This window comes from Micropterus dolomieu, linkage group LG08, assembly GCF_021292245.1.
Source record: "Micropterus dolomieu isolate WLL.071019.BEF.003 ecotype Adirondacks linkage group LG08, ASM2129224v1, whole genome shotgun sequence".
Classification (NCBI taxonomy): domain Eukaryota; kingdom Metazoa; phylum Chordata; class Actinopteri; order Centrarchiformes; family Centrarchidae; genus Micropterus; species Micropterus dolomieu.
In genome coordinates, this window is record NC_060157.1 from 1,923,905 (window position 1) to 1,937,111 (window position 13,207).

Here is a 13,207-nt window from a genome sequence, read left to right on the forward strand (position 1 = left end):
ACAATATTAAAACAAAGAATCTAAAATACAGAAATATCGACTTGAGAAGAGCTCTAATCATCTAATTAACTCAAAACACCTGCAAAGGTCTCCTGAGTCTTTTAATCTCTCAGTCCAAAGCCCAAAGTCCTCTTTTCAGATTAAAAAACGACTGGTAACTGGTCTGCTGGCCGTGGTGTTACTGTGCTTGATGGGTCTTCTGGAATTTATCATATCAGTGAGTCTTCTGAAATGAAAAAGGATTCAACCAGGATGTCTTTAAGTCTTTTATTCTATGCAAAGAAGGTGACACAAATGTACGATGTAAGAACTTGTGTAGCAGGATATTTATTCAGACTGTGGAAACCTCACCACTTAACTGTCAGTTTAGAAACGTCTTTCATCTCTAGAAATGGAGAAATCATTTCTATGACCATAATATAGTAAAACACATCTAGTGTTTTGAGTGCTTGTTTGTGTAGTGATTGTGAGAGAAAGTCATAGTGTAAACATCTTAGCAGTACGCCTCTAGATCAGAATAAAACTCGCGTAATTCACTTCAGGAAGAACCAGGCTTGCAGATTTTCATCTAAAGTCAAAGCAACACATTTTAAGTTTGGTTCGGGGGTCATACGGGACCTGTCAGGGTCACGCCTGTCCTTTGACTGCTGCTGTTTTCTTCCCGTTTGCCAGGACAACGCCTCCAAGCTGCTGCTGGCTCTGATGGAGAGTCGTCATGACAGCGAGAACGCAGAGAGGATCCTGTTCAACCTCCGACCACGAGAGCTGGTCAGAGCAGATTCTCATCGGCAGTTCATCGAGATTTTTCTTTAGCAGTGAATGATGTGTGTTCAGATGTGATTTAACTGTGTGTGTGTGTGTGTGTGTGTGCGCAGGTGGAGGTGATAAAGAAGGCCTACCAACAGGACAGTGAGTGTGAGGAGATGGAGGTTTCCCCCCGTGAGGTGGGACATAACATCTACATCCTGGCTCAGCAGGTGACTAAACACAAGCTCTTCATAGTAGTTCTCTAGTAGTTCATAATGTAGTTCTGTAAATAACGTTTCTGTCTTGTTTGTTTGCAGCTGGCCAGACATAACAAGGTCCTGCAGAACCTCCTGAAACCTCCCAAGAACAGCATAGAGGGAGAGGAGGGAATCTCCTCCATGGTAAACTCTCCATCCGTCCGTCCGTCCTGCAGAGGCAGTGATGTTGGATCAGTTCCGCAGAAGTCCAACTTTATGGTGTTTGTGTTTTTCTGTCTGCAGCTGAACCTGAACAACCGTCCTCTGTCCCAGATGTTGAAGTCCTCAGCTCCAGCTGCAGTAGTCGAACAGGACCCACTGGAGTACTACGACCAGCTGACTTCACAGATAGAGGTACTACTACTACTGTCATTACCATAACACTTCAGTTAGTAGCCCTGCCTGTATTTGGGACAGGCCTTAATTCCTTTGCCATGCCGGTAAATCTGAATGAATAATGTTCATCTTTTATGTAAACTGAAACGAACGATTGACTGTCCATTAGGGCTTTCCCCAACTAAGGATTTACATCAAATAAAAATTATCAAGGATTGCCTATAGTTGAATCTTACAGCATTATATGTTGAAATTACATCATAATAGGCTGTAGATCAACTTACTGGGAGGAAACCAGTAGTTCTATGTAAAATCAGACATTCAGCACCTCCATATCGCCAAAATGGCGTGATCCTTGTTTCGCTGTGAAGGTTCAACTGTGAGATTGACAGTCAAATCAGGCTCCTCCTATCGAATTTTCGACTATTCGGGGTCAGCCCTAATGTCCAGAGTGACAAAAGTTTAAATATGTATATTTGTGTGCAAAATCTAAGCAGCTTGCTTCAAGCAGGTGAGGTTTTATACATCCCAAAAAAACAACAACAAACAGATCAGGCCAGTAAAAGGGACCGGGGTCTAATTGTGACTCTTTTAATTGAAATTTTACAGTATACAGCAAATCAGTCTTGTCAGAGTATATAATAAAAATCAAATCATTCGTAACTAAATGATTTTAAGATGCAGAATAATTAAAGTGTACTCTGTTGTTTATGCTGCAAAAGTTCTACTATTACTGTACCACTGCAGTAGTACAGCCAGCAGACTGCACAGATAAAGCACCAATACCAAAACTACTGATAAAATTACAACACGAATACTAGTCCTATTAGACAGGTCGCTGTTCATGAAACGTTGTCAATAAAGCTGAACCTTTATTGACATCAGCCCAGGATCCTCCACGCTGCAGACAAAATGTAGAAACAAATGTTCAAATATTTTTATTTTTATTTGAATAGAATAAAACAATAAAATATGACAAATTAAATAAAAGGAAAGGAAGAAATAAAAAAGGAAAACTAAATAACATTTAGAAGGAACAGATAGACACACATATGTATGTATCTGCTGTTAGTGACCTTGTTACACCCCAGTAGTGTACTAATACTGCAGACTACTACTACTACAGTACTACTATAAGCTTGTAGAAGTACTGGTTCCATGTGGTTCTGGTCCAGGTGGCTGATAACAATGAAATACTCGTCCCTCTCTTCAGATTGTTCGCGAGGACCGCAGCATGGAGCAGATCGTGTTTCCCGTTCATCCCATCTGTGAGTTTCTGACGGAGGAGTCAAAGGCGAGAGTCTTCAACACCACCGAGCAGGACGAGCAGGGGTCAAAGGTCACGCACTTCTTCGAACAAACCTCCTTCCTGCACGGAGAGATGGAGTGGCAGAAGAAGCTGAGGAGTGAGTACACACATTTTTACACTGTAACAGTGGTAAACCGGTGGAGGGAAGTAACTTAAGTACTTTTACATGAGTGTTTTCGTTTTCTGATACTTTATACGTCGTCTCTCGGAGGCAAATAATAAATTTTTTACTACACTACATTTATTTTATAACGTTAGTTACTTTGCATTTCGATTGATCACACAAAATGTAATCGGCAAAAAAATCATTTTTCTTATTAGATTATTATTATAGGTTAAGGTAGGGCTGGACAATAAAACAATAATTATCGCAACATAATTTTTTCAATAACAATATAACAAATAAATATTCAGTAAAGGTTTGATTTTATTCACTTGAATCATAAATTAAGACTTAATTTTTTATTAAGATGGTTATTGGGAATATGCGACTGAAAAAAAGCTTTTACTTAATACAGAGTACGGTCTAGACCTGCTCTTTTATGAAAAGCGCTGTGAGATAACTGTTGTTGTGATTTGGCGCTATATAAATAAAATTGAATTGAATTGAATTAATTTTACTCGTGCATATGTGTTGAAAAAGATTTTATCATAATTGTTTTGAATGTTCTACATCAGATTTGTGAAGTGATCCACTGTTTGGCATCAAGTGTTGACCATAAAGATGAGTTTAAACCACAATTAAACATCAGATTTCTTCAACTTTCCCTCAGTAGAAAAAATCAGCCTTTAAACTCCAAATAAATAGAGATTTGATAATTACCGTGATAATAAATTTTTGACTGAAAAATGCAAAGTTATTGTAGCTTTGCATTTTTCAATAGTTATTTCGTTTTGACTTTGTTTTCAATTTCAGTTTAATTTTAATTAGTTTTTAGAGTGGGTTTGCTAGTTTTGGTTAGTTTTTATTATTTAAAAATGCTTAATTTAGTTTTTACTAGTTTCAGAGTTAGTTTTAGGTGGGGGTGGGGGGACAGACTTTGCTGTTAACTGTGCTGTTTATCCAAAGCGACTTACAATTGCTATACATTTCAGAGGTCGCACGCCTCTGGAGCAACTAGTGGTTAAGTGTCTTGCTCAGGGACACATTGGTGGATGGGGGATTTAACCCGGGTCTCTCACACCAAAGACATGTGACTTATCCATTGCGCCACTGCCACCGTTGTCGCCTTAGGCTACTGATTAATTTTAAAATGTATGCTATTTGATTTTTTTTAATCTGTAATGAATTAAGCTCAGTTCAGTCACTCAGTTTAAAGTGCTCCCACACAGCTGAGGGCTTCATTTTGTTTTCCCTTTGATGTGAACTGGAGCGTTACACTCACTGCTGTAAGCGCGCGGGAAAAAAAACTCAAAATTTTAATTCTCATATTCGATTATTTGGGTCCAGCCCCAGTTAGTTTTAGTTTAGTTTTTACTAGTTTCTTTTAGTTTAGTCTTTTTTTTCTGTAATATCGGCCACTTTCTCATGACTTTCACCACCATGATGCTGGGCGAGGGGCATGGACTAAATACTGGAACAGCTAAGAAACTAGAATGTAGATTTCATATCCACCCAAAATACTAGGCTAATGTAGGCCCTATGGAATAAAGTGACAAAGATGAAAACTAAAGACATTTACTCCATCATTTTAGTTTTTTTTGCAAAGTTAGCGTTTCTTTGTAAAGCGTCTTTAATTTTTATTAAAATGTTTTTTTACACCTAGTTTGTTTATTTTATTTTTCATTAATGATAATAACCTTGGTTTGCTGCAGGTATGCCGGTGTTGTACTGGTTCTCCAGGAGGATGTCTCTGTGGGGAACCATCTCCTTCAACCTCGCTGTCTTCATCAACCTCATCATCGCCTTCTTCTACCCCTATGACTCAGGACAAGGTACTGTTGTAAATACCATGAAAATAAAAATGCAAATTGGATTTTTTGCGTTTGAATTATGTCCTGGTTTTAGTTTATTTTTAATAAAAAAAATTATTTTAATGGTTGACCTTGACAGATTTAACAAAAAAGGAGAATCCTGTGGTTATAAAGAATTAAAGTTTTATTTACAAAAGTCAATCTGAGTGTAAGCTACACATTGGAGTTTTCTTTTTTTTGACAGTACATTTTCAAACCTGAAACTGAATTAAATTTGAATTAAATTAATTGATGAAAGGATTTTTTAATATTGGCAGCTTTAGACTTCCATACAAAAGGGACATAATGGGTGTGCTGGAGGTCATTACAGCAGGAATATGATCATTAAACTTCCGATGTAGATTTCTATTACAACAACTAGTTGTACCTCTAGCCTTTCAGTGCTCACACTAACTCAGTCTCTCCTCCTCCTCCTCCTCCTCCTCCTCTTCCTCTCAGAGGGAGCGATTGACGACTCCCTGCTGTTGATGTTGTTCTGGATCCTGATGGGTCTTTCGGTGTTGGGTTTGTTCTCTCAGCGTTATGGCCTCCAGCCTCTCACCCTCGCCCTGATACTGAGATCCATCTACCACCTGGGCATCGGCAACACGCTCATACTGCTGGGATCCCTCAATGTAAGGAACACTACATTACCCATCTACCCCCTGGGCATATGAGGCATACTCATCAACACTAAACCTCTTATGGGAAAGCTTTGACGTAGTTTTGAACACCAAGCCTTAAACCAGCAGTTCCCAGGTTCTGTGAAGTAAAATGAAATGAAATTTTTTATCAATGGAACGTTGCAGCCCTGTTTCTCCTCTGCGCTCAATACTGGACCAGTTTTTTTAAAAAGTTATCCCAATTACTTACATAGACAAAAAAATGTTACCCCTAGTTGCCCTTTAAAGTTCTTATAATTTCAAATCACATTGTTTCTTGTTTTTGTCTCTTCTGGTTAAAACACCAGCAACCTGCTAACCTGCTCTTTTCCTGTTCACCTCCAGCTGATCAACAAGGTGGTGTTTGTAGTGAGCTTTGTTGGGAACAACGGGACGTTTATTATGGGATACAAGGCCATGGTGATGGATGTGGAGTTCCTGTATCACCTGGCGTACGTCCTGACCTCCACACTGGGACTGTTTGTCCACGAGCTCTTCTACAGCATCCTGGTAAACACCACCACCACCATACAACCAGAAAAGGAGCAAGGTCTCCCGTAGCTCCCATCCATGATCTCTGTTTCTGCTGTATTTCCCTGCAGCTGTTCGACCTGATCTACCGGGAGGAGACTCTGTTTAACGTGATCAAGAGCGTGACGCGCAACGGTCGCTCCATCCTGCTGACGGCGCTGCTCGCTCTCATCCTCGTCTACCTCTTCTCCATCGTCGGCTTCCTCTGCCTGAAGGAAGATTTCATCATGGAGGTCGACCCGCTGCTGCAGATCGCTGGAGGTAACGACACGCCGCTGACTCCTGACTCCTCATCCTGTAAATCCTTTTGTTAGAAAGTTCCAGTAAAGTAAAAGTCATGCCTGTTTTCAGGGTTTAAAAACCTTCAGCTGCTCAAGTTTTAACAAACACTAGAAGAACTGTTTCAGCTTCTCTTCACCGGTCACCTTTAAATCTGATGTCACTGATCGCCTGTAAAGCACTTCCTGGTTCAGCTCAAGTTAAAAACATGCAAATCGTGGATCCCAGTACCAGGGGCGCTCAGATGTGGTTTGGCCCCTAACTTCCACATATTATGTTGCACATTTAAATACCTAATATGCACGCGTTCCCCGAATGTAGCTGCATCTGGTGATATGTACCACGCCCATTGTTGCTATAATTTGTTTCACAAAATTGTGAAATTTAACATTTATCTGACGCTTTTATCCAAGAGCGACTTACAGTTGCTCTCCATGTCAGAGGTCGCACGCCTCTGGAGCAACGAGGGCTTAAGTGTCTTGCTCAGAGACACATTGGTGGATGGGGAATCAAACCCGGGTCTCTCACACCAAAGGCATGTGATTTATCCACTGCGCCATCGCCACCCCCAAATGTGCATTTCAAACTCCTAGGCAGTGAGTCTGATCTGCACGAAATTTTTGGACTTTTTAGACCCTCATGATCATGAAAACAAATGAGCAGGTTATAACGAAATGGTCAAAACAGGAAGTGATGTCATATCTACATATATTAGTCCAATTAACACGCAATTTAAGCCAGTACCTTTACATTCCCCACAGAGGCTCTGTGCAAAAGTTGGTGCCAATCGGCCACTAGTTGGCGCTTTTGTTGCAAAATTATGAAATGTGCCGTTGCTCCACCTGCGACTTTCGCGTGCCATCTGACGTTACAGTTGTCTGACGGACCTGTAGACTGCTCTAATATAGTGTTGCATAATCCCCACATTTCTTTAGTGAAGCTGCTGTCAGACCTGACAAATAAAACCCAGTGGACTTCAGCTGTCAGTTAATAGAGCTCAGTCTTTATTGTCCCGCAAAACAGACTCCGGTCTGTGAACGCATCCAGAAAAGGCTGAGGAACTCTGTCACTGAAGCTCGAGTCCGCTGGTTTGAAGTCCAGTCAGCACCAGATGTGTTAACACCGGCTGCGTGTGTTTTGTTGTTCAGCTCCCCAGCAGAGCGAAGCCTCGCAGGATTTCCTCAAGTCGTGTTCTACAGACGGAGTCAGCTGCACCGCGGAGACCGAAGGCGCCGCTGAAGAGGCAGGTAAGAGTCGTGATTATTTCAGTGAGTAGAGCTGGCTGTTTGTGACGATGTAAACCCTTATTTTCAATACCCGCAGTGACAAAGTGTGTGTTTGTGTTTCAGAGGAGCCCAGCTCAGAGCGAGCGTGCGACACTCTGTTGATGTGTATTGTCACGGTGTTGAACCACGGACTGAGGAACGGAGGAGGAGTCGGAGACGTTCTCCGGAAACCATCCAAGAACGTAAACAAACCTCTCTGCGTTCATCCCCTAACCCCCCTCTGTCTCTAATTATCTAACTTTGTTTTACTAGAAACAGCTTTTTAAATTCCAAAAACGCAGCTACAGTCACATGATTTTTACTTTCCTGCAATCAAACGGCAAAAGTTCGTCTCATCTGTAACTTTAAGTTTTGGTGTGTCAGAATCGCCAAGTGCCAAGACAGGAAAAGCAGAGATGTGGGCCCAAACTCCAGACACTAGAAGTGCTGATACAGTTTGTAGTGATTAGAGCTGGGGGGCGGAGCCTGGATCGACTGTCAATCTCACAGTCGAAGCTTCACAGCGAAACGAGGATCACGCCATTTTGGCGATATGGGGGTGCCCAACGTCTGACTTTACATAGAAGTACCAGTTTTATTCCAATAAGTTAATATACAGCCCATTACAATAAACATTTAATGCTGTAAATAAACTTTAAATCCAGAATTGTAACCCTAATCCTGGGTTGTGCGTGCGCATGCGTAGGCGTAACGTGTGGTGGCGGAAGAGGAACACTTGAAGAAACGTCGCTCCATCTTCACTGGTGTTGCGTCGAGTTGTTCGCACCTCGCGGGACTTTTGGATAATTTATCACAGAGAATATTTTATCGTTTTCAAATAGCCGGCTACTTGAAATAGACCCGCAAGGAACTGCGACACTCGCACGCTACACTTTGCACAAGACCGGTGAATGACAGGCGAGCGAGAGAGAGAACAAGAAATTTACAGTGTAAGTTCAATGAATAGAGACTGCAGCTCTGCAGCTTCTCAAGATTAAAGCGCAGCCACCATGTGTTATGACAATATCATAATATTAATGGTAAAATTTGTACCAGCATATAATAGATTAAACCTCATAAACTCATGTCTCAGTGATGATAATCCAGTATAATGATTGTTCATAATGAGTACTTTTTTGGGCTTCAGCTTTATTTTCCTGATGATACTTGTGTGTGTGTGTGTGTGTGTGTGTGTAGGAGCCGTTGTTTCCGGCCCGCGTGGTGTACGACCTGCTCTTCTACTTCATCGTCATCATCATCGTCCTGAACCTGATCTTTGGCGTCATCATCGACACGTTCGCCGACCTGAGAAGCGAGAAGCAGAAGAAGGAGGAGATCCTGAAGACCACGTGTTTCATCTGCGGTGGGTGGTCTGGCGGGTCAATGAGCTCACAGCAGGGACACGTTGGGGTCGTCGTTTAAACGCGTCCTGCAAAAACGTTGACTTCCAGCGTTGTGTGTCGTTGCAGGTCTGGAGAGAGACAAGTTTGACAACAAGACGGTGTCGTTCGAGGAGCACATCAAGCTGGAGCACAACATCTGGAACTACCTGTACTTTATCGTTCTGGTTCGGGAGAAGAACAAGACGGACTACACCGGACCGGAGAGCTACGTCGCGCACATGATCAAAGTAAAACATCTGCGTACACGAATCATTTAAATACTGGAAGTCACAAACACTCCGTCTAAACACGGACACTTCTTCTGTTTCAGAACAACAACTTGGAATGGTTCCCGCGGATGCAGGCCATGTCTCTGGTGGTAACCGATGGCGACGGGGAGCAGAACGAGATGAGGATGTTGCAGGACAAACTGGCAGCGACAATGAAGGTGGTCCAGACCCTGACCACTCAGCTGATGGAGCTGAAAGAGCAGGTATTGACACACAAACGCACCAGGGTTGGGCCGATAGACGATGCCATCGTCCATGTCATCACGACGTTGAGCTGGCATCGAGTTTTAATCACCACAAACATTATTATGATAACTTTTAAATATGCTTGGCACCTTCCTCACAAGAGGCCTACACCTCAGGTAAACACCCGGCTTGCCCCGCCTATACAGAAATTTAAAATGTTGGAATATGAGTGGGGGTCTGGGGGCCCTCTCCCAGAAAATTGGAACATTAAACACTAAATTTCCTGCATTCTGGAGACATTTTCTGCTCCAATTTATGATGGGAAGGTCTTCATTTATACAAAAGGGAAACAAAAAAATTCAGCAGGCAGGTGAAAATTCATAAATATAATGCAGAATTTATAATTAGCTGCCTGTTCTGTAATGTAATAGATGCCGATTAAACTAAAACAACTTTAATTTAAACAGTGTAGACTTACTGCACTTCCTGTGTTCCTGCAGATGACGGAGCAGAGGAAGAGGAGGCAGAGGATGGGATTTGTTGACGTCCAGGGAGGAGCTGGCACATCGATGCCTCCCAGCGCTGCAGGAGGAAACCACCAGATGTACAAACCATAGAGATTAGATTACTGATCAGCAGACATGGAACACGCACAAGATCCTCATCTGTAAACATCACAGCTGTCCTGAAGGACTGTTCCAAAGGAGAACATTTTTCACAAAGTCATTGTAAAGAAAAACACTAGAACATAGCAAGAAAACATGCAGGTCAAATGTACCGCTCTAAAATCACAAGAACAATGTCTTTGTTTGGATCAACCAGACGATAGGAATCAGAGTTAGATCTGCAGTCACTGATGGACCACCATTAATCTGTAGAACTAAGACATGTTGTTAGTGTCTGAGCTAAGTTTAGTTCATCTTTTCATTCATTTAAATATGTTAAATACATGTGCAATAAAGACACTTGGTTTTAAAATGTTTATCTTGTGTCAGACCAGAAATGTTTCAAACATATTCAGAGCTGGAGATGAAATGTGAATCACGTTTTGAGCGCCATGTTAGAGGTCCTCAGATGTGGGACGGATCCATCTGATTGATTTTGTGTTCAGCTAACATCGGCTTGGTATGCTGGCTAACGTTTTTAGTAAAAGCTAAAATTAGCGGTGGATATTATTGACGCTTTCTGGTTGAATCTTTTCAAATTACTGGACAGGTTTGGATCAGTTTGGTCCAGATTCTTCCCTCTTACAAGGGTTGGGGGAGCATTCTGGTCCCCGGTGTCTGTGTTTGAGATGCAATATTAACCCTTTCTTTATACACTTTGTGCCATTACTGTGGACTTGTGGAGATGTAGCCAGAACTGAAATGGGAGATTTGTGATCGAGCTATTAAGCCTCGATAGAGTCAAACAATTGTTTTTTTTTTAGCTCAACTTGGAAGTTGCTGAACCTCAGAGCTCCTGCATCAGATTACCAATGGAAATCACTGTTTTTTTTCTATGTATTGAAAATCAACATACTTTTGATTCAACAAAATAATTACCAAAAATCTGCACCATTATTGACCCAAATCGAAGGATCACAGACTTCCTGGTTGGAGGACTACAAGCCGTCACGCTCTTTTCAGTGTCATAGAAAAATGCTAAAATGTGATCAAGCATGTGTGTATGCTCAGAATTACCAGACATCAACTCACTTTGGTCATTTTAAGAAAATGTAAATACAGACTGACGTGCAACGTTTCTTGCTGATGATCTTTGTTTGAATGTGAAGTGTGTTTAACGCAGTTTGTGTTTTTGTTTTTTTTATTGTAAATCTGTGGGAAATTGTAGTTGAAGAGATTTGTGTTATTGTGGTTTAATAGTAGTATATTTATGGAGATAGCAGCTCCTGTTTTATTTTTAACACTGTAACTAGCTCAGTACAGACACTGGATTATGCTGCTTTTAGCAAAACTGCAAGTTTGTGAACAGAAAACAACGTTTTTTTTCCCCCCAATGAGAGCAGACAGGTACAGAGTGGGAAGGAGGTGGAGGAGAGCGGTGAAATGCAGACCGCACGTCTTCAAAAAAAAAAATCATTTACTTTGAAGAACAAAATGCATGTTCTGTCACTTCATTGACGTTTGTTGGGGTTTCAGTTAAATGTGTTAAATCTACACATGTCTATTTAAAGTTACACTGTCATGACTGTTTACAGTTTGTGGTTTTACTCTAATCTGTAAAAAAAAATAAAAAGCCAGGTGCCACTGGCATTCTTGAAATAAAATACCAGGAAGAAATATTGTGAGGATTGTTTTAATTTGAATGATCTCAGGATTGCAAATTCCTGGATAAAAAATTATACAGCAAAATCTTGTTAACAACAACTGACAAATCAGATGTGACGAGGGTGAAAATAGACAAAATGGAAAAAGTCCAACATCTTCTGAGAATCATGAATGTGATTAATTTCATTATATATATATATATATAGTCCTGATTGTAAGAAAAGAAGGAATCATCTATTCATCAAAGTCTGAAGAGAACATAGAGATTAATAGAGTTAAGTGGGTTTGGAAGAGTCTGTTCTTCTATGATAGTAAAGGAAGTCATAGTAGTCATATTGACTACAGTTGAAACTCGATGCTCCTCCCTGACTGCTGACGTACTGCGGTAAGCGTGTCGACTCATTTCCGTTTCCGGTGCTTGTGTGTTGGTACCGTGTTGTGCTGCTCTCGCTAAATAACAGTTACATTTGTTTGATTACAGCAGCCAACTGTTCGCTAAACACTTATTCTTTACAGTAATTTTGCCTAAGCACTCACAGTTCTTTCCATCTTTTAGTGACGGCTGTTCAATCTCATAGTTGTTCTAAAGTTTTGGTAGCTGACGCTATAGTACTTTAGCTTAGCCGTTAGCGACTTTAGCTTAGCAGCTAGCGATGGCTTCTCCTTCTCTCTCTCCTACTTTCTCCTGCTCGGTGTGTCAGATGTTTAGTTACTCCTCTGCCTCCTTTAGCGGTAATGGTACGTGTAATAAGTGTAGTTTATTTGTAGACATGGAGGCGAGGCTCAGTGATTTAGAAGTCCGGCTCCGCACCTTGGTAGATCAGTCTTTAGCTACTGTAGCTAGCCAGTCCCCGGTAGTCGGTGCGGAACGGCCTGAGTTAGCCTCTGGTAGCCGTCCTCCGGCATCTCCTGTGCAGCCAGGAAGGGGGGGCTGGGTGACTGTCCGAAGGAGAAATAGTCATAAGCATTCAAAGTCCACGGGGCACCATCAACCTGTTCATGTTTCTAACAGATTTTCCCCACTCTGCGACACACCCGCTGAGAAACCAACTCTGATCATTGGCAGCTCCATTTTGAGAAACGTGAAGTTAGTGAAGCTAGCGGCCATAGTTAAGTGCATCCCTGGGGCCAGAGCGGGCGACATTGAGTCTTATTTGAAACTGCTGGCTAAGGATAAACGTAAATACAGTAAGATTGTTATTCACGTCGGCGGTAATGACTCCCGGTTACGCCAATCGGAGGTCACTAAGATTAATGTTGAGTCGGTGTGTACATATGCAAAAACAATGTCGGACACCGTAGTTTTCTCTGGACCCCTGCCAAATCTGACCAGTGATGACATGTATAGCCGCATGTCGTCATTCCGCCGCTGGTTGTCGAGGTGGTGTCCAGCAAACGATGTGGGCTTTGTTGATCATTGGCAGACTTTCTGGGGAAGACCTGGTCTGATACGGCATCCATCCCACTTGGGAAGGAGCAGCTCTCATTTCTAGAAATCTGGCCAAGTTTATTAGTGGACCAAATCCATGACAACCCAGAGTTGAGACCAGGAGGCAGAGTCGCAGTCTAACACACTTCTCTGCTCCTCCATTTCAGGAGTTACTTAGTGAAAATCCTATAGCAGAGTCGCAGTCTAACACACTTCTCTGCTCCTCCATTTCAGGAGTTACTTAGTGAAAATCCTATAGTGATGGTGTCTGTCCCCCGACCATTGAAATTATTTAAAAAGGTAAACAGAAG

The 13,207-nt window shown here is 41.8% G+C and overlaps 1 protein-coding gene and 1 long non-coding RNA gene across 4 annotated transcripts in view; one reads left to right on the plus strand and one right to left on the minus strand.

Annotated features, from left to right (window-relative positions):
• Positions 1-11,479, plus strand: part of itpr3 (inositol 1,4,5-trisphosphate receptor, type 3) — a 104,288-nt gene extending 92,809 nt beyond the window's left edge. For both annotated transcript variants that reach the window (XM_046055563.1, XM_046055565.1), the window contains exons 46-60: positions 673-768; positions 876-977; positions 1,065-1,148; positions 1,248-1,358; positions 2,554-2,746; positions 4,465-4,584; positions 5,062-5,237; positions 5,610-5,774; positions 5,867-6,056; positions 7,223-7,321; positions 7,424-7,542; positions 8,537-8,702; positions 8,809-8,969; positions 9,053-9,214; positions 9,698-11,479. In XM_046055563.1, the coding sequence (XP_045911519.1) occupies positions 673-768; positions 876-977; positions 1,065-1,148; positions 1,248-1,358; positions 2,554-2,746; positions 4,465-4,584; positions 5,062-5,237; positions 5,610-5,774; positions 5,867-6,056; positions 7,223-7,321; positions 7,424-7,542; positions 8,537-8,702; positions 8,809-8,969; positions 9,053-9,214; positions 9,698-9,814 (2,061 nt within the window). In that variant the 3' untranslated portion in view covers positions 9,815-11,479. The remainder of the gene's footprint in view (positions 1-672; positions 769-875; positions 978-1,064; positions 1,149-1,247; positions 1,359-2,553; positions 2,747-4,464; positions 4,585-5,061; positions 5,238-5,609; positions 5,775-5,866; positions 6,057-7,222; positions 7,322-7,423; positions 7,543-8,536; positions 8,703-8,808; positions 8,970-9,052; positions 9,215-9,697) is intronic.
• Positions 1,916-13,207, minus strand: part of LOC123974723 — a 31,012-nt gene continuing 19,720 nt past the window's right edge. Inside the window, exons 2-6 of one of the 2 annotated variants that reach the window (XR_006825915.1) lie at positions 9,676-9,779; positions 8,570-8,810; positions 4,991-7,309; positions 4,450-4,567; positions 1,916-2,709 (exon numbers count right to left, since the gene is read on the minus strand). This is a non-coding gene — a long non-coding RNA (uncharacterized LOC123974723). Of the gene's footprint in view, positions 2,740-4,449; positions 4,568-4,990; positions 7,310-8,569; positions 8,811-9,675; positions 9,780-13,207 lie in introns of both variants that reach the window. The other variant, XR_006825916.1, reaches the window with a different exon arrangement.